At 50.6% G+C, this 19,332-nt stretch overlaps 7 protein-coding genes across 7 annotated transcripts; 5 read left to right on the forward strand and 2 right to left on the reverse strand.

The window, feature by feature from the left end:
- The first annotated feature begins 909 nt into the window (after window positions 1–909).
- Window positions 910–2,445, forward strand: BO87DRAFT_359806 (V-type proton ATPase proteolipid subunit). The gene is made up of 6 exons (XM_025621529.1): window positions 910–1,174; window positions 1,238–1,250; window positions 1,308–1,437; window positions 1,495–1,651; window positions 1,717–1,820; window positions 1,886–2,445. The coding sequence occupies exons 1-6, from the start codon at window positions 1,158–1,160 to the stop codon at window positions 1,957–1,959; spliced, it is 495 nt and encodes a 164-aa protein (XP_025479177.1). The 5' UTR covers window positions 910–1,157; the 3' UTR covers window positions 1,960–2,445.
- A 104-nt stretch (window positions 2,446–2,549) lies between these two features.
- On the reverse strand, window positions 2,550–4,299 carry BO87DRAFT_359809 (putative MFS transporter; the record flags this gene model as incomplete). Its single annotated transcript, XM_025621530.1, has 3 exons — window positions 3,971–4,299; window positions 3,858–3,920; window positions 2,550–3,808 (listed from the first exon to the last, which is right to left on the reverse strand). Exons 1-3 carry the CDS (start codon window positions 4,173–4,175, stop codon window positions 2,550–2,552), a joined length of 1,527 nt encoding a protein of 508 aa, XP_025479178.1. The 5' UTR covers window positions 4,176–4,299.
- Window positions 4,300–6,842: 2,543 nt separating this feature from the next.
- BO87DRAFT_436948 (MFS transporter) lies at window positions 6,843–8,752 on the forward strand. Its single transcript, XM_025627841.1, has 3 exons — window positions 6,843–6,998; window positions 7,079–8,001; window positions 8,053–8,752. The coding sequence occupies exons 1-3, from the start codon at window positions 6,926–6,928 to the stop codon at window positions 8,644–8,646; spliced, it is 1,590 nt and encodes a 529-aa protein (XP_025479179.1). The 5' UTR covers window positions 6,843–6,925; the 3' UTR covers window positions 8,647–8,752.
- Window positions 8,753–9,094: 342 nt separating this feature from the next.
- BO87DRAFT_376985 (putative DRAP deaminase) lies at window positions 9,095–9,917 on the reverse strand. The gene has a single exon (XM_025623437.1). It carries the CDS (start codon window positions 9,758–9,760, stop codon window positions 9,227–9,229), a length of 534 nt encoding a protein of 177 aa, XP_025479180.1. The 5' UTR covers window positions 9,761–9,917; the 3' UTR covers window positions 9,095–9,226.
- A 588-nt stretch (window positions 9,918–10,505) lies between these two features.
- Window positions 10,506–15,245, forward strand: BO87DRAFT_359815 (NACHT and WD domain protein). The gene is made up of 2 exons (XM_025621531.1): window positions 10,506–11,316; window positions 11,380–15,245. Exons 1-2 carry the CDS (start codon window positions 10,512–10,514, stop codon window positions 15,177–15,179), a joined length of 4,605 nt encoding a protein of 1,534 aa, XP_025479181.1. The 5' UTR covers window positions 10,506–10,511; the 3' UTR covers window positions 15,180–15,245.
- A 673-nt stretch (window positions 15,246–15,918) lies between these two features.
- On the forward strand, window positions 15,919–17,514 carry BO87DRAFT_426448 (carboxylesterase/lipase family protein; the record flags this gene model as incomplete). The annotated part of the gene is made up of 2 exons (XM_025627363.1): window positions 15,919–16,395; window positions 16,432–17,514. 2 exons carry the CDS (start codon window positions 15,919–15,921, stop codon window positions 17,512–17,514), a joined length of 1,560 nt encoding a protein of 519 aa, XP_025479182.1.
- A 392-nt stretch (window positions 17,515–17,906) lies between these two features.
- BO87DRAFT_436966 (SGNH/GDSL hydrolase family protein) lies at window positions 17,907–19,312 on the forward strand (the record flags this gene model as incomplete). Its single annotated transcript, XM_025627842.1, has 3 exons — window positions 17,907–17,951; window positions 18,022–18,395; window positions 18,727–19,312. 3 exons carry the CDS (start codon window positions 17,907–17,909, stop codon window positions 19,310–19,312), a joined length of 1,005 nt encoding a protein of 334 aa, XP_025479183.1.
- Between the last annotated feature and the right edge of the window lie 20 nt (window positions 19,313–19,332).

Here is a 19,332-nt window from a genome sequence, read left to right on the forward strand (position 1 = left end):
GAAGGGTACGTTATGATCGCAAGAGTCAATGATTGAATAAGACCAGCTTTCTAGGGTAGATGAGAAGTATATCATAGCGACAAAAATAAAGACCCCAAGCAAGTATCCTAATGGTTCATCCCGTCCAGCATAAGCCTTGTTAGAGAGTAGTCAATTTTGCTTAGCCCAATTAAAGTATTGAACAGGAAGGCAATTGAAAAGAAAGTCATTCTCTAAGGGCTTCCGCAAACCCTGCCATGAAGCAAACTTATGATCGCATGCGGCTGGTGGATAGTACAGCTATAGCACCTATCTTATATCACATAATCAACACGATGCAATGCGGTCTTTAAGAGATAGGAAGATGAAGTGATAAAACAACGGAACTATATCCGAGTAAATATATAATGGCCAGGCCACCATTGCAAGGCTAGGCAACAACAAATATACCCTGACGGACCAGCGTAGTCTCAGCCCCATCCAGGGAACTCCAGCAGTATAGCCAGCGTGTCATTCATTGGTCGCTAGGCAGTTAGACATAGGCCTGTGCACCGGGGACTGTTCTCATCCAACAACGCCTGGAAATTTCGTCTCTGCCCGAAAGTGGGCCTTCCGCCCCGAGAGAACTTGACCAGGTGGACAAACCATCTCAGCCATAAGGCTGCCCTAGTGCAGAGCCATGACCTCCCAGCTAAATGGATCCAACCCGGAAGACAACTGTGTCAACGACTTAGTAGACTAAAAGTACGAAAGTAGCTGGGTTCTAATGCTCACTGGTCAACCTAGGTGAGACACCCCCCACCTCGATCGGGAACATCCGCTCGGTCAGGATTATGGTTGCCTGCGCCCTCATACCATGAAAAGCGATCTCCATACCTATCAGAGGTATTTATGTAGGTAGTTTACTGACCTTTCGGAGCCATAGGCCCCCGACAAATGCCGCCTATTAGCAGTAGAGAACCAGCTCGATTGGCCAAAAGCATGGCCTTTAAATGTCAACGGTGTAGGCCCAATAGGTCCGGGCAAAGGGTCTTCTAACATATGTTTAGCTTGGCTTGGACTTGGTGAAAGGTATAAAGCTGCCTACCTAGTCTCCACCGACTGTTTTGTTTTGTGGCATCAGCCAAAACCTCGATCTACACCAGTCTAGCGCCCAGAACGAGAGAAGTGAAGAAACGATGCTATCGGAGTTCTGGTCAGGATCCCAAAGTAGTCTTGTCATGTACGCAACGGGGTAGCTAACGGCATCAATATCTAGTCCCAGCTATGGGGTGAGTGCTTGCAGAACTATAGTCAAAGCGAACAAAGACATCTTCTAACCTCCAAAGCCTCTCTTCGGAGTTCTCGGCTGTACAAGCGCCATTGTATTCACGAGCATCGGGGCAGCCTACGGAACCGCAAAGGCCGGGGTGGGCGTTTGTTCATCGGGCGTCCTACGGCCGGACTTGATCGTCAAAAGTATTATTCCACCTATACTACCCTGCGAGTAGCATTCTATGAGCTGATCTGTGACAGACATCGTGCCCATCGTTATGGCCGGTATCCTAGGCATCTACGGCCTCGTTGTTTCAGTACTGATAGCCAACAACCTCGCGCAGGAGATGACTCTGTACACTAGTCTGCTTCAGTTGGGCGCCGGCCTGGCGGTTGGGCTTTGTGGAATGGCCGCTGGGTACGTAATTCTCATTTGTGTGTCTGTTGATATCAGATAATGATTTTTTGGCTGATTGATTGCAGGTTTGCGATTGGGACTGTCGGCGATGCGGGGGTGAGAGGGACCGCGCAGCAGTCGAGGCTTTATGTGGGCATGATTCTTATTTTAATCTTTGCTGAGGTCTTGGGTATGTACCTCTGACCTATGTTTCTCTGACGATGGGATGACTGATGCAGCGGGATGGTATCATAGGATTGTACGGCTTGATTGTCGCTCTATTGATGAACTCCAGGACAGGCGTTGTCGACTTTAAGTGCAGTAGCTGATTCTTTAAGATTCAGTCTGGCACGCTGGATCTACGATAACAAGGTTGTGCGTGTATCCAAATACGCGCCCGCTCGACCCATGGGAAAGCTTGAATCCCTTCTACTCTCAGTAGTAACTGAGTATACATGTACACCTCATATGTTATCCATTACGAGGTTATACCTGCCTCCAGAATCTTTCATCAAGGTACCTTAATGCTATACAGTCGAGGAGTTTCTGTCCTGAGAGAAATCATGGAAATTGTATACTAGCGACTCTGTTAGCCATGGGCCCATTAGCCATTATAGATTCCGCCGATTTGGTAGGTACTTCGCTAGCTTGGTTGAGAGGACTAACCTGCAAGTCTATCCTCGATATGCCATTGACAATAATGAAAGGTTAGCACTCATCCCCAGAAAGTACATATTGTCCCCGGGCATGAGAAATGCACCTCGCACGGCACCCCTAGGCCATCTTCTGGGAGATGGTCGCATCTGGTTCACATGATTGAGCGAGCACGTGCTCTACTACTAGCCTACAAGACTCCTTCTCAACCCTAATAGAAGTAACCATTTATTGTTTCATTCCTCGTAAACATCATGGAAATATATCATAAGAACCATCGGAACCCGACAGCGCCCGGTCCATCGCGCAACCGTTCAGTCGGGACATCCTGCGCCCGCATCCTGACACCCTCCTTACGATCCCGCCGGTGATTATCCACGAGCATATATACTCCCAACAGCGCTGCCAGAATAGCACCAGTTCCACCGAATGCACCCACTGTGACGAGGGCAGGCAGATACTTGGGCTTATCTTTCTCCCGGAAGACATTACTTGACACCAAACCCATCAGGTTCGCCAACGGCACACCAATACTCGTCAACAGCACACGCTTGTTCTCATCTGCAATGTTGTTGTTATACCATGTGGAGAGCAGCACCGACGGCGCAGAGGTACCCCAAGTCATCATGAAGGTGGCAAAATATGCTAGGTGGATCTGACGATCGACATCGTCGATAGCAGCGTAGATCATGAAGCCCGTGAAAGTGAGGAGGAAGCCTAGGACGATAAATGGGGCCCGCAGGCGAACGGCGTCTGATGCAAAGGCTAGGACGATGAGCATGGCGGCTCCGGTGACATTAGGGGCCACGGTGTAGAGGTTTGTTTTGACGGTGGAAAAGCCCAGGCGTTGAATGATCTGGGGCATGAAAAGGGAGACGCCCTGCAAGGGCACACCGAGACAGATTTCGATGGCGAGGAAGGCGTATGTGGAGGGGTGATTGAAAATGCCGAGAGCGGAGCGGAGATGGAAGGGTTCGTCGACGATGGCGGAACTGTCCACTTGAATGCGGTGATGGGCGAGAAGCCTCTCGTCTTCGCTGAGGAAGGAGGCTGTGGAGGCGGAGCGAGGAAGGTACCAGAAGGCGAAGCAGGAGAAGAGAACGGTGACACCCCCTTCGAGAATGAAGAGGTAACGCCAGTCTGGGAGCGAGGAGTGTTTGATTTGGAAGACGCCGAAGGCGAGTAGGCCGGAGAAGGCGTTGGCGATGTTGCTGGCTGCGTAGAAAATGGCGAGGCGACGGGCAAGCTCGCCACGTCGGTAGAAGGTCGTCAGGTAGTAAATGACTAGCGGGAAGAAGGCCGCTTCAGACATGCCGAGGAACCAGCGTAGAGCGAACATGCCACCGAAGTTCTTGGTCGCAGACGAGAGCAGTGTGAATGAGCCAAAAGAGAACATGAGCACAGGCAATACGCGTGCTGGACTCCAGCGCTTGCCGAGCATGGCAAATGGGGGCGCGAATACAACATATGGGACGTAGAAGATGGATAGGAGAAGGTTATATTGGCCGGGTTTGAAGTTAAGATCTGGTAATGTTAGCGACGGTAGATAAAGAGGGAGCAAGGGCTGGTTTACCATCGCTCATGCCGGCGGTTTCGGCGTTACTGAGGTTGCCTTTATCCAGGGCATTGAAGAGGTCTAAAAATTATGAGCAGGTTAGAAAATAATATCTAGATGGATATACGTACACATCAATGCGAGCACGGGAAGTATACGGAAATCGAAGCGGCGACAGAGAGCCCGTTCGGCCTTGTGGTCGATGACCTGGACGACATCTTCGACGACCCCCGGGACAGAGCCGTAGCGGTCGATGTGTGAAGCATCGTCGGTGAGGGAGTCGCGTGTAACCGACTTTTGGACTTTCGGCGGCGGATCCGAGGCTTGGGCGATCATGGTTCCTCCCAACGGCGGAAGTATGTCAGAGCTGAGAGGATAGGGAAGGGGAGGTTGGAGGAAGGGTTGTTTTCAAGAGGTGACGATGCAAGGAGGGAAGGGAAAAAGACGGTCTGCTTTATGCATAAACAAGAACGGACAGGAACAGGCTTATCAGCCGGCCGTGAGGAGGATAACTGGAACCCCCCACGGCTTCTCCGCAGATCTGGCGATGCGACAACGACGGATGCGGCAAGGTTGCATCGCGGTGGCCCTTATCAGCCGGAGAGATAGCGTTGGGCGATATCGGCTGCGATGTTAGTTATCAGCACCCCTGTCAGTTCTTGAGATAACTCAGATTAAGGGTCTTGGCTGCGTGTCACCGCTCTCCCTGCAAGACACACACCTATGTAAGCAGTCTGATTAATGGTTTAAACCATCAACTTGCAGGGTCACGAAGGTGGTTGAGGATGAGAGACAAATTGAGTTTACGCCTTCACTGGGGGTTACATTGACCCTCATGTGAACTTCCCCGCATTCAAGCTTTGCCATGACGCGGAGCGACTCTATCGTCCCCTGGATACGAGATGCAGCCCTTCAACATTTGCCGAGGTGCAGACTTCCCGTGACGCACGGTGACTCTTCATGCTGTCAGTGCGCTGGCCTGCTACGGTGCACTAAAGTCAACAACACGGAACAATTTTACGTTGTCTGTTGACGCCCGACCATTAATCATCATCCACATTCTACTCTGTACTACTTTCTCATAAGCTAGTTCTTCCCGGACAATTGCAACGTCAGAGGTAGCCATCGTGGGGATGTCCCTTGGTGCATTGCGATGACCACATTTGGTCGCAGAAAGCCATTCAGATGGCACGAAGAAAGGCCGTATGCTCGGTGTGCTGTCCTCCGGTATATCAAGATCAACATCCCTTCTTCATGAACTGGTATCTGGAAGGCAGTCATACTGTGGTCAAGGCACCAGATAATACGGCCAACATGGCAGATCAAGGAAGCCCACCTCTCGCTAGGCGTTTTGAACAAATCTTGACACCAGTCCTTGTTCAGAGGCTTGCTTGAATCGTGATCATCATCAGAAATTTCTTCTTTGGTCGCTTCCATCTCCAGTCGCGACCAAGCAAGGGGGCAGAAACTGGCGATGCGTGGCAGCCTTGCTAGCTCTGACATTTCCAGGAGCAGACGCTCCTATTTTGGTGAAGTGCAGAAAAGTGCGTCCTTCATCTGCACATCGTCAATAATGAGATCGAGATAAATGCAGCTATCTCCGACCAGTCATCCAAAGTGAATACACAAACTGATCTGTCATTGGCATATACCACCCACCCAGTCTTGCGATCGTGGGCGTTGCACCCGTTTGCGCATCCCATGCTTGCTGGATTCTGCATATATCTTTTCGTTTGGACCGTTTGGGCTCTATGGGTCAAGTTCTGATATCAATGACTCATCATGTTAGCTGTAGCGCTACTTTCAATCTCTGTGATAGCTACTCGGCAGTCAAGACATGACTCAAATAATATGTCGCTTGCCTTCTAGTCGTCTTGCTTGGACACTTTTCCAGCGTCCACGTCTGTACCAGATCGACATTCGTACTTATGACGCCTTGTCATGCGATCACACAACAAAGAAGCGAACCGAACATTCGTGGCGGCACAGTGTCCGCAGCCGGATGACTGGCTTGAAGTCATGAATGTTTGCCAGGCTGTCAACATTCCTCCTGTGGTAGATGCAGACACGGCCATTGCGGGTTTCTTACCCTTGAGCTCTGTTGTAGATCAAGCGACCGACCGTCGTAACTCCGCATTGTAGGTACCGCCTATCGAATGCGGGAGCAGAGCAGCAAATTCCTAAGCATCACACTCTGGACATCGGATATCCACCAACTTTAGGCCATCCTGGTTGAATTCACGTCTTAGTTGACATGACCTGGTACATGACTCGATGGTCTCGAATTCATACACGTCGAATGTCTCTCAATCCGATGCCGCGGCAAGGAAACCCCTGTTTGGACTAGACGCGAGGCGCAAAGCGCTCGACACCTAGCAAGGATGTCTTCCTAGAACCAATTGAGAAGCACAAAGCCTCCTTTGCCACAAGCAATCACCAGTCGCTTTCTCTCAATATCAGCGATTTGGACAATATATGTGACGGGATGAGCGCTTGTGCTGATTATTATTTCTGCAGGTCTTGTAGTAAGTATTTTACACAAGGTCACGGATCATCGGACAACAATGACAGACAATGGCTAGCGCTTAGTTACGCATTAATTTTGACAAGGCGCACGGCCAACACTGTTCTTGCTGGCCATCATCATCAGACATAGTGACCCTAAAGTGGCGTTTCGATTACCCAGATCCAAGTTGCGAGGTAGTTACATTATTGACGCTATTATCGAAAAGCTATCCTGTTATTGCTTGGGCTGATAAGGGGCCTCGAACCATTGCAGTGACTTGGAATATACCAGAGGCGACATTTTTGTGGTGGTTTATGTAAGACAGTCGGGGAACGGAGCAACGGAGACTTACCCGGAGACTTTTGCCCTGGTACTATAGACCGTGTTATGACTCCGGATTGGGACTGACAAATCGACCTTTGGACAGCATCAAAGGAGACTGCATCGTGTGTTGAGATAGATCAGCTTAGCAGCGTCCTCTTTTAGGTCACTCTCTTCGCATTGCCAAAATGTACTCCTTCGTATCTCCTCAACCTCTTCTTCCATCGCTACCGTCGAATAACACTCAAATCGAGTCGCGATGACTACCTCATCTCCAGGAGCGCAGGAAATTGCATCGCATGATATCGAAGTGTCATCGAGACATGATGATGGTAAATAGCTCTTGAAGATGTCTCACAATAGCTGGGGGCCTTATCAGTCCATTGACTAACTCATAATGATTCACGTGTAGTTTCTGAACAGACTGCGCAAGATGAATACGTCTACATTGCAGATAGATACAACTTGCTTCGGCGGATCATCTTCATCATGACGGTGTGTTCATCCATGTTTACCAATCAATTGGGCCTATGCAACAGCCTCACGACTCTCGAAATAATCGGCGATTCCTTTGGTGTCACTGCACCTGGTCAACTCTCGTGGACAGTATCTGGCTATGGCTTGACTCTAGGCACATTCGTGTTGATCGGGGGACGTTTGGGCGACGAGTTTGGCAACAAGGCAATTTTCATCATCGGCATGGGCTGGCTTGCCTTGACCAGCATGATGGCAGGAGCCTCTGTCTATTCCAGCTGGCCCGTCTTCGTCCTTGCTCGTGTCCTGCAGGGCCTCGGTCCCGCCTTAACTGTGCCTAATGCACTCGCTATCTTCGGCAAATGCTTCTCGCAGGGCCCTCGTAACATGGGGTTCGCATGGTTTGCTGCATCAGCTCCAGTCGGTGCGATGGCCGGTCTCCTCTTTGGGGCCCTCTTCGCCATGGCGTGGTGGCCATGGATATACTGGAGTCAGGCTTTGGGGGTTGCCTTTCTCTTCGTGCTCGCCATATTTGCAATTCCAAACATGCCTGTTGAGAATGAGCAAAACCAGCGACGAACTATACGCGAAACATTGGACCGCCTCGATCTCCTTGGAGGTGCCACCGGGGTGACAGCCCTTGTTCTGTTCAACTTCGCCTGGAATCAGAGCCTGGTTACTACGTGGGATGAACCCTATGTGTACGTGTGTCTCATCCTCAGCTTCCTTTTCCTGGCGGCGTTCCTTTACATCGAAATCCGCCTAGCTCGCTATCCAATTCTACCTGTCGCCGTCCTGACCTCCGACATCGCCTTCGTCTTCGGTTGTACAGCAGCCGGCTGGTCCACATTTGGCATCTGGGTAAGTACACCTCTTTGGCCCAAGATTCTGTCAAACTAACGATGTGTCTAGCTCTTCTATGTCATCCGGATATGCCTTAACATCGGCGGTCAAACGCCCATCCAACTAGCTGCATGGCTCTCTCCCATCCTCGTCACCGGCATATCAACAGCATTGACAGTAGGCAAAATAATCACCAAGGTTCCCGCCCCATTCATCATGTTGTTTGCAATGCTGTGTTACTTCCTGACCTCCCTTCTCATGGCCCTGCGACCTGTACATTCGACGTACTGGACCTACTTCTTCTTCGCCACCATCATTGCCACCTTCGCCATGGATTCATCATTGCCTGCTGCCACTATCATCTTCTCGAATGCAGTGCCGAGACAGTACCAGGGGATGGGATCTAGTGTGATCATGACGATCGTTGTCTATAGTATCTCGCTCGGTCTGGGTTTCGCTGGTACTATTGAACTTCAGATCAACAATGGTGGACACACGAAGGCAGAGTTGCTGCATGGTTATCGGGGTACTCTCTGGTTCTCGGTCGGTCTGACGGCATTCGGCACGGTCCTTGCCCTTATTTTTCTACTCAAAGATCAGCGGAGACGGAAGCGGACCAAGAATCAAGACGAAGAGGAAAAGAATGATTCATCGGAAAGTTGAACGCTTGAAGACCTAATCCAGAACTACGGGTGGAGTATTGACTAGAAGGGGGTCGAACACTCCAAATTGGCCAAGCATGATTGTTGGGACTTGATCGTAGATTGGTGGGCTTAAACAACGAGGTTTTTAGACTGGCAGTACTTGTGTTGAAGCATGGAACCCTCCGCCCTCCGCCTCCGGTCGCGGGTCAGGACTGCTTTTTATTATTGGGAAACTACTAGTTTTCATTACTACTTATACATCACATATTTAATTTCGCCTACTCTAGCTTGGGCAGATCTCTGGGTGAGTAAATAGATCCCAGGTTTAAATATTAATCTGTGGCTTACTTGGTTACAACATGAGTAAATTACTTATTGTTCATGGACTTGACCAGGTCTTCAAATGTATTGAAGTGTAATATTTTCTGGCAACTTACTTTTTTGAATGTGCTTAGTGTCTGGCCGTTATCTACTTCTATCTCCCGCTAGTATCAGTATACTAGATATAAAGCACGAAATCTTTTCACATTAAGATGAGAGGTTTCTGGAAACCTATAAATTCCGAGTATGAGTAGTGTAACTTTCATACCCTGAAGGTATTAGTGCCCGGCTGTCGCGACCTCGGTAATACGATCTTCCATGCCCTCCACCAGCTCGACCACGATGCCCGCCTCCTCCAGTCGCTTCCTTCCCGCGTTCTCCCCAATAAATTTCTCCGGCTCCTTGATTCCAACGTAAACGACCTTAATTGCATCGCCCAATTTGAGTATCCGCTCCACGCAGGTTCGATTGCCGCTCAGCCTTCGGTTGCAGGGCTCCATGGTCGTGTACAGGACAGTGTTCTGGGGCAACACCTTCCCAATCTGATCCTCGGGGATATTACGCTGTTCGGCCACTTTGATGAAACAGCAGTGTTCCGCGTGGGTGTTGCCTGGATCTCCCGGACGGTCTCCTGACAATTCCATAGAATATCCGGTTGAGAGGATCTCGTTTTTGTCGGAATCGACCAGAACTGCTCCGACACAAAACTTCGTCGGGGCTGGAGGTGAGAGACGAGCTTGATCGAGAGCATATTCCATGTAGGCTTTGTGGTCGCCAGCTGGAATACTGGGGTGGCTTCCCTTGGCGGCCATTGTACGAAAGCACCAGTCGAGGATTTGAATGGCAAGCAGGAGTCTAACAAATGTGCTGCACCTCGATCGAGTCAAAGTGATATTGGGTGGTGTATGTGCCACGAAGGGAAGGAAAGAATGCAGTACGAGAAAGACCGCATGGATCGATCGTTTCTTCCAATGGCCCCTGGGATGAGGGGGAATGGCTAATGCGGACCGCCATCATCCCCCTTTGACAAGTTACTAGGGTGCTTAGGGGCGCTAAATTAACCACTCAAAGTCCCTAACACGCCCCACTGTATGTAGGTGTAGTGGGAAATTGTTACCCAGCCACGTACTTTGGCACCAGAGGCCTTCGAAGCGCCAACTGCTTATTTGGGAATGGCATAATCGCTGGGGTGTTAACGTTAGCGCCCAGGCCGTTCTTTCCCTCCGGGCAGTATGGTAGGTTGACAGAAATCTCAGAGCTGTTGAGGGCTCTACCTTCCTATAATAACCAGATAATCCCGCTCATAGAAGGTCACAACGGTAAAGGTGGGTGCAGTTTCGCTTCTTTGCCCTTCCGTTGTCTCACTGTGGTCCTGTTCTATTCGCCCCAAAGCAGGCCCGGTGGGCTACTACCGTGCTGTTGGGCTATTTTATATAGTAACTGTATGTTCTCTCTGTCACGGTGTTTTGACTTGCGGAAACGGCTAAACAGACATTCGTAGTACGTGAACGTGTTGTCGTTCCAAAAGGAGCGTGCTTTTGACCTCATCAGAGTATAGTCAGCATGGACGATCCAAAAGGCCCTCTAGGCCTAAATCTTCTCCATTCGCCATTGGAGCCTTACGTTGAGTTTGTCTTCGTACACGGCCTTGGTGGTGGTTCTCGGAAAACATGGAGCAAATCAACCGCCAGCTACCACTACTGGCCACAGGAGTGGCTTCCCAAGGATCCCGCATTCAGCAATGTGAGAGTACACAGTTTCGGGTACAATTCAGACTACTTGAAGGGCAAGGGTAATTGTCTAGACATACACCATTTCGCAAAATCCCTATTAGGGGAGTTGAGCACCTCTCCACATCTGAGTCATACGGACACACCAATAGTGCTCTTGGGACATAGTATGGGCGGCCTGGTTATCAAAAAGGCTTATCTACTAGCGAGCCAAGACACCTTGTTTGAAAAGCTCGTGAAGCGCTTTCATGCAATTTATTTCTTTGCCACGCCCCATAGAGGGTCTGACTCGGCTAAGTTACTTGAGAATATCCTAAAGATAACGTATTCCTCTCGTGCATACGTCTCTGACCTCAAGCGCGGATCCAGTACGATACAATCTATCAACGATCAATTCCGGAATTATTCCGGCAAGATGGAACTATGGTCATTCTATGAGACATACAAACTTACCGTTGGACTGTTCAGCATACTCATCGTGGACCCAGATTCAGCCACTCTCGGATATCGCGAGGAGCAACAGATCCCTTTGGGAGCCGATCATCGCTCAATCTGCAAGTTCGATGCGGTCACAGATCCTAACTATGTCACCATTCGGAATGCCTTAGCATTGACCGTGAGCCGAATATCGCATTCGGGTAAGTCCCCATATCGACGCCACAGGTGACACTGATATGGACAAGTTTCTTACTCAAGACAAGTGGCCACGTCGAAAACACAGCAAGTGAGAATCCAGTTACAGCAGCTGGAGACGTATCTAGGCGTTCATGCAAACATTGAGGATGACCTTATCCTTCTCGAAGACGCTCGTATGAAAGGTACTTGTGAGTGGTTTGGATCCAAGTCGAGTTTCCTTACCTGGAAAAGCTTTGAAAACAGCAGTCCAAGCGTCTTCTGGGTCAACGGACAACCAGCCACTGGAAAGTCGGTGCTTGCTGGATACGTTGTCAGTCAGCTTCAAGAGACCAGGGCTGGTTGTAGTTTCTATTTCTTTAGATATGGTGATAAGTCGAAAAGTGGACTTAGTGGATGTCTGCGTTCCTTGGCTCTCCAGATGGCTTGCACAAATGCCGAGATTAGGAAAACACTTCTTGAGATGCAAAGCCAGGGAGTCAGAATTGATAGTGAGGACGAGCGGGTTCTATGGAGAAGGCTATTTCAAGCCGGCATTCTTCGGGCTGTCCCTGAAGGTCATTATTGGGTGATTGATGGACTTGATGAATGTGCCTCCTTCTCTTTATTTTTCGACGTCATGCTTTCCAATCTCGACGAATCGACTCGGCTACGGATTCTAGTGACTAGTAGGGCGACACCGGAGATATGCCGATACTTTTCATCGCTTGAAGCGCCTAGGGTTATGTCCGAGCAAGTCGCCGTTTCTGACACTCTCCAGGATATAAAGCAGCTCGTCGAGGCCGGAACAGGGTCTTTGGCGGTAGGTGGAGACGAAGACCGTAATAACTTAGTGTCCAAGATTTTGGATAAGTCCCAAGGGTCATTTCTGTGGACTGTCTTGGTACTTAAAGAACTGACAAATTCGCACAGTGAGCAGGAGATAAGCCAGGCTCTTCAGGATATGCCTCGGGATATGGCACAGCTCTATATGAGATCGCTCGAGTCAATGTCGCAAGCTTCACAGGGAAAGACATTAAGCAAGGCTGTTCTTATCTGGACTACATGCGCAACGAGGCCACTCAAAATCACTGAGCTTGAAGTCGCCTTGAGGCTGGACGTCAACGATCATTTCCCAAAGTTAGAGGAAAGTGTATTATCACTCTGTGGCCAGTTTGTGACAATTGACAAACTTGGCAAGGTTCAGATGGCTCATGAGACGGCGAGGGAGTTTCTTCTCAACGCCAACCTCAAGTCTGAGTATGCTATCAGGAAGGAAGAAGCACATACTCGCATTGCTCGAACTTGCCTTATGTACCTCACAGGCGACGAGATGAAGCCCCCTCGGACGGGTAGACGAGGTGCTGCCGCCTTCTCTTCAAGAAAGAGGTCGAATTTCTGCGCCTATGCCTGTTCAGAGTTCTCGTTCCACCTGTCAAAGTCAAGTCCACTTGCAACTGATGTCTTCCACCTACTTGTAAAGTTTCTAAGGGCGAATGTCCTGTCATGGATAGAGGTGGTTGCGCAGACCAAGGATCTTAATATTATCATCCGCGCCGCCAAACATCTCAGAAATTACCTCAAAACCTGCATGGAACATCTCCCGCCTGTTGGTGGTGACATGCCTGTTATCAGAGGCTGGACAACGGATCTGGTACGCGTTGCTGCCAAATTTTCTGACGCTCTACTGATTTCGCCCGCGGCCATTTACTCTCTCATTATACCTTTCTGCCCTCAGGAATCCATAATTTATAATGCTGGCAAGACTGTGAAAAGGCTTTCCGTGATGGGCCTTTCCCAGAACCAGTGGGATGATCGACTGGCATGTATTGAGTTCAGTCAGAGTCAAACAACGGCCATCTGCTACGGCGAGATGATTTTTGCAGTTGGTTTGAGTTCCGGAAAGGTCGCGCTGTACGATGCTACGTCGTGTCAAGAGTTTACAACACTGGAGCATGGAGAAAGAGTGATGCATTTGCAATTGTCTAGCAGACGTGGGCTGATTGCTGCATGCGGAATGAAGACAATCAACACATGGGAGATTCTTAGTGGCCGGTTGGTTTCCACTTATCCGGCCCCATCCCGGCCACTAGAGATGATAGTTTATGATGATCGACTTATAGTTGCGTCGGCCAAAAATTACTTGGCTTCGTGGGGACTCGACGGCGGCGGAATTCAATATCCCCATCGGCCATGGAACGATTCTGACAATATGAATGTTCAGACACATCGAGTTCCTTCTGCCGTATCAATATCAGTCGGTCACCAAATGATGGCAGTTACCTACAGCCGACGGCCCATCATCCTCTGGGACCTCCAGGAGGACGCCTATTATGGGAGCTGCGGGAAGAAACTCGCCAATGGTGAAACAAGTAGATACATGGTCACTGCATTGGTTTTCAATCCCAACCCTTCGATCGAACGCCTTGTGGTAGCCTATCTCAATGGAGAGCTTGCCCTCGTCGATCCATTCCAGGATGAGGTTCTGGTGAGCTTCCGGGCCAATTGTCAAACCCTAGCAGCTAGTCCTGATGGGCGTCTGCTAGCGGGAGGTGTCGGATCTGGAATAATCCAAATATATGACTTCGAGACATTGACGCTTCTTTACCGCGTTGAGTCCACGAAAGTTTACATCAAACAATTGGCATTTAGCCCGGATAGCCTGCGATTGGCCGACATCAGGGGTAGGGAATGTAACATCTGGGAACCTGCTATTCTTCTTGGTGACTCAGGCGGAGACGACAGCAGCCAGGCTACGTCAAATACTGTGTTCGAGACAGTGGCCACAGAGACAAGAGTCAAAATTACTGCACTTATTGTGGACGTCCAGGAAGATGCCGTATTCTGCAGCAAGAGCGATGGATCAGTATGTCTCTACAATATACGATCAGGCAACGAGATACGCACACTCTATCATCATAAGATCAGTGTTCACGCACTCAGCTGGCTACCCAAGGCCAAACTCCTGCTGAGCATCGACGTGTCGAACAGAATATTAGGGTGGAGACTCAAGAAATCACCGACAGAAGGTTGGCTGCCAGAAGAAATGCTCTTCCAATCACGCCTCGACTGCGGACATGCGATTACCCAAGCACTGCCTAGTGATGTCGCAGGAAAGTTCATATTGTCCACTCGAGAAGCAGATCATTTGTGGAGTATCAGCGGTCACGAACTAGACATGCGAAGTTATTCGTCGAAACCCGGCATCCGCAAGTGGCTGCAACATCATGATTCGGAAGAACATGTGATATGCTTTGAAGGCGCGACCGCCCGTATCTATAGTTGGAGTGACTGGACGGAAGTAGCAACAGTCGAGGTCCATATTGATTTAGGTGGTCTACAGATCAAAAATGCCTTGCCTTGCACATCCGCTAGGAAACAACGCATACTTCTCGAGTTATCGGAGTTAGATGGCCCAGCTAAGACATGCAGGCTCTACCTGCTCGATGCGAAGGCATTTACTGTTTACAACGAAGGAGATAAGCCAGATAGTCCCAGCGCGATATGCGCAGGTCAGAAAGATACGCAACTGGGGAACAAGCTATTTCATGTCGACAGGACATCGAATCAATGTCTTATCAACCGATCAGCCACCATGAGCCGGTATACCACACATTGCATCGGTGCTACCGCGGCCAGCAAGATTGTCTTTCTGGATACCCACTCCTGGGTCTGTACTGCTGATCTGGACACACCGGAGGATAGCAAAGAGCTATACGTTCGCCATTTCTTTGTGCCATATGATTGGTTTTCGGGATCAAGGCACATAATATCGACCGTTGTTAGTCGAGATGTCTTGATTACACGCAAGTCAGACCTCGCTGTTATCAAAGGAGGATTGGAATACACGCTGCCGGTGGAGTCCCCGGGGGCTGTAATTGAAGGTTGACTTGGCACTTGGAAGCTATAAGTGTTACCTCTTTAATCCACAACGTGGTTTTTAGATTCTTGGGAGCGGGTTATTTTGTAGTGTCATCTCAAATGCCAATATAATGACACTTCGTCTAGAAACCAATCTATGGAGCACCAAGACTGGTTGAAACCAACCGTCTTCCAAAGCCCTCAATAAATTGGGAGCCAACGTTTCCAGGCCAAATGAAGCCCTTAGATTACGCGTCGCTCCGACGGATATCAAGAAAAGCACGCGCAGAACATGCCATCGCAGGTGCGGTATCTGGGAGTAACCTAGTTGAAACGCAAACTCATACCCATCGCGGATAACATTCGATCTTTGCCTCCGACCTCCGAGCCCCGACCTGCGGAGCATTGCTTAAGCGGGACCAATAACGGACCGCGGATCGAGTATCCGTACCTTATTTCCGCAGGGCAGGCGTTGTACCACGGTTCCAAATCAATCTATTTCGCGTCATCCTGTCCGAGGGGATCGCCGAAGAGCCGGGTATGGTAATGATCCTCACACTGATGGGAGATCAGGCCGCGTATCCCTCGGTGCAACTATCCGTGAAGATGCATGATTCCCGTCGGAGCACCGTTAAGAGGTCTGCTCGCCGACCTCCGAAGGCATTGCAGCATTTACTTAAACGCTGCCTCTATCCCCAAGCAATCTGAATTATCGTTTTACCATCATCCTAGATCATTTCATTGACCCTATTAGCATTCAAGACACAATGAATCAGTCTCGTCGTTTGAGGCTCGCTCTCGCCACACTCATCCCTTTCCTAATCGGGGCTAATGCCGCGCTATATGACACCGTTGTAAAAACGCAGTATGGTGGCGTTCAAGGCTACCCGGCCTTCACCAGCGAGCCCGTCGGCAACCTGACCCATTGGAAGGACATCACCGTGTGGAAGAACATCCCCTTTGCCGCCACCACCGGGGGTCAGAATCGTTGGAAGGCACCCCAGCCGGCAAGCCCATGGAACGGCACCCTTGATGCGAAGTCTTATGGAAATGTTTGCCCGTCAGCCACTGAGGGCAGCTCTGAGTATACCATCGACGAGGACTGCTTGAATCTCAACATCTGGAGTCCCGCCAACTCCACGGACGCAAAGCTCCCGGTTGTGATGTGGAGCTACCCCGCCCTATCGACGGCTGCTGATGCCCTGTTTGACGGGGGTGGCATGGCAGACCAGGGTATTGTCTACGTGAATTATAACTACCGTACTGGCTCATTCGGTTAGCTTGCACACCCGGAGCTGTCGGAGGAGTTCTATAAGGTGACGGGATCCAACAGCTCCGGCAACTGGGGCATGCTCGACCAATTTGCAGCGCTCAAATGGATCCACGAGAACATCGCCGCGTTTGGCGGTGATCCTGAGCATATCACGGTCATGGGCCAGTCCGCTGGGTCAGCTGCTACCCAGCACATCCTCAACAGCCCATTGACCAAGGGCATGATTGTCGGCGCCATCATTGAAAGCGGAGTTCGGGATCCGCACGACCCCCTCTGCACCAGTCTGGCAGAAGGTTACAGCACATTGGAGGATCAGCTGGCCCAGGGTGAACGCTTTATGGCCAGCGTGAACTGCAGCTCCATCGCCGAGATGCGCGAATTGCCGATGGAGGATCTCGTCGTGTCGGGCGGAACATTTGGCAGCAGCAGCGAATGGAGCTTTGGCGCCACTTTGGACTACTATGCCATGCCGGACACCTACTACACACTTATCAAGGGTCTGGCGCAGGATGTGCCCATCATTACAGGTAATACTAAGGATGAAAGCGGGGCTAGCTATGGCCTGAACCTCACGGTATCTGAGTACCTGGCAGACATGAATGAGACGTCCAGCGAGCCATGGCTCTCCCGCTTCCTGGAGCAGTACCCCGGAAACACAACGCGAACAGCCCCGGGAGCCTACAACTCTCAGTGGACCGACCGGTCCAAGGTGGGCACTTGGCTGTGGGCGCAACTCTGGGCGACCGCGAGGACTAGTCCTGTATATACCTACTTCTGGGACCACGCTCCGCCGGGCCAGGACCAGGGAGCGTACCACGAATCTGAGATCAACTACGTTCTAAACAATCTGTACGGCACGGACAAGCCGTGGACGCCTGCAGGCTATTCTATTGCACGGAAAATGAATGGATACTGGGCCAACTTTATCAAGACAGGCAATCCCAATGGAGGATTCCTGGCCCAGTGGCCAGCCACGGGAGAGAACGCGACAGTGCAGCATGTGGGCGATGGATGGGGTGGAATTCCGACCGCATCAGATGCCAAGGTTAAGCTGTTTGAGGATTGGTTTGAGACACTGAAGACATACTGAGGGCGCATCAACATCTACTTGTATATAGCCGTCTGTAATTAGCCACACTTCATGTACATCGTCTGTATGATAGCAACAAATGCAAATTGCCTGATATGCTTCCCCGCATTCGTGGAGCCGGTCGATCATTGTAGATTACCCATTTAGCCGGTCCCATGCGTATATCTACTTCTCCTCAGCTGCTCGGACTATCCTAGAACAAAGGTAGATTATTAAAAATATCACTTCAATTGAGTACCATCAATACAATCATGGCCCATCACAATCATCATAACTTCCCCCTCTATCTCGTGATCCTCCTCTCCCTAGCCCTACCCATTCTATCCACCCCCCTTCCCTCCTCCCAGTCAGAATCCCAATCCCAATCCCACTGGGTTGACATTTGGACCACAATGCCCCAACTCACCGAACCAGCCAACCTCCCCCCAGCCCCATTTGTGCGTCCCCCACCCCCATACCTCATCATGTATACACCACTAACCCAACCCCGTTCCTTAACCAAAAAAGAATTCCACCCCCTCGATCTTCCCCAACACGACCCTCCGCCACACCCTCCGCCTCACCCAACCCGCCCAAACCATCCGTCTCCGTCTCTCCAACGCCTTTGGCAGTACCGACCTCCCCATCACCTCTGTAGCCATCTCCGTCCCAGCCAACAACACCCTCGGCAGCGCATCCATCATCCCGGGTACCACAACCCCTTTAACCTTCGACGGAGACGCCTCGATCCTCGTTCCAGTAGGGAGTCTCATCGTCTCAGACCCAATCACCCTCCCGAAACAAGCGGGTACGACACTAACAGTGGACTTGTACCTGGAGAGCGGGCAGAACGGGACAGATATCACGTCGCATCCGGGAAGTCGGACGACGTCGTGGATGGGGTTTGGGGATTTAGTTGGTGTTAATGAGGTAGTTGGGGGGGATGTGGTGGGAGTGGAGCATTGGTATATTCATCAACTTTCTCTTCATTCATGCAACTATGTCACACCGTCTCAGTCGGATAAAGTATACTAATAAAATTGAGGGAGAAAGGTACTTCATCTCCACCATCGAAGCCCTCCTCCCAGATACCTACCACGGGTGCGCAATCCTCGGCGACAGCATAACAGACGGACGAGGGAGCGATACGAATGAGAATAATCGGTAATCCTACCTCCCTTTGCACCCTTAACCATGTAAACACATCTGACAAGATGATTATGCTACGCACAGCTGGCCCGACCTCCTCCTCCCATACCTCCACACCCCCAACTCACCAACAACCACCCTCTCCCTCCTCAACCAAGCCGCCGGCGGCAACCGAATCCTCCACGACTCCCTCGGCCCAAACACCCTCTCGCGCATCGACCGCGACGTGCTCGCACACTCCCACATAACGCACACGATCGTCTTCGAAGGCGTCAACGACATCGGCACAGCATCTACCTCCCGCACCACCCAGCAAATAGTAGGCGATAGAATCATCATGTCCTACAAACAGATCGTCACGAGGCTGCATGCAGCAGGGATAAAGGTGATCGGCGCGACGATCACGCCGTTCGGGACACCGGCGAATTCGTCCGTCGTGCAGCCGTACTCGGATCCGGAACGGGAGAAGACGAGACAGAGGGTCAATGGGTGGATACGGGAGTCGGGGGTGTTTGATGGGGTGGTTGATTTTGATCGGGCGGTTAGGAGAGATGATGGGGCTGGGAGGGATTTGTTGAAGGAGGAATTTGATAGTGGGGATCATTTGCATTTGAATCCCAGGGGGTATGAGGCGATGGCTAGGGCTTTTCCTGTGGAGTTATTGGATTAAGCTGGGTAGGTGGAATAGTT

The sequence above is a fragment of the Aspergillus neoniger genome (genome assembly GCF_003184625.1).
Source record: "Aspergillus neoniger CBS 115656 unplaced genomic scaffold BO87scaffold_18, whole genome shotgun sequence".
Classification (NCBI taxonomy): Eukaryota; Fungi; Ascomycota; class Eurotiomycetes; order Eurotiales; family Aspergillaceae; genus Aspergillus; species Aspergillus neoniger.

Excerpts from the sequence above, each read along its gene's own strand:
- BO87DRAFT_436948 (XM_025627841.1), top strand. The coding sequence starts at position 6,926 with ATGACTACCTCATCTCCAGGAGCGCAGGAAATTGCATCGCATGATATC. Across the intron at positions 6,999-7,078 it reads GTCATCGAGACATGATGATG|TTTCTGAACAGACTGCGCAA; the intron begins GTAAATAGCTCT and ends ATTCACGTGTAG. Across the intron at positions 8,002-8,052 it reads GGTCCACATTTGGCATCTGG|CTCTTCTATGTCATCCGGAT; the intron begins GTAAGTACACCT and ends CGATGTGTCTAG.
- BO87DRAFT_359815 (XM_025621531.1), top strand. The coding sequence starts at position 10,512 with ATGGACGATCCAAAAGGCCCTCTAGGCCTAAATCTTCTCCATTCGCCA. Across the intron at positions 11,317-11,379 it reads GAGCCGAATATCGCATTCGG|TGGCCACGTCGAAAACACAG; the intron begins GTAAGTCCCCAT and ends ACTCAAGACAAG.
- BO87DRAFT_359806 (XM_025621529.1), top strand. Across the intron at positions 1,652-1,716 it reads CTTTGTGGAATGGCCGCTGG|GTTTGCGATTGGGACTGTCG; the intron begins GTACGTAATTCT and ends GATTGATTGCAG. Across the intron at positions 1,821-1,885 it reads AATCTTTGCTGAGGTCTTGG|GATTGTACGGCTTGATTGTC; the intron begins GTATGTACCTCT and ends ATGGTATCATAG.
- BO87DRAFT_376985 (XM_025623437.1), bottom strand. The coding sequence starts at position 9,760 with ATGGCCGCCAAGGGAAGCCACCCCAGTATTCCAGCTGGCGACCACAAA.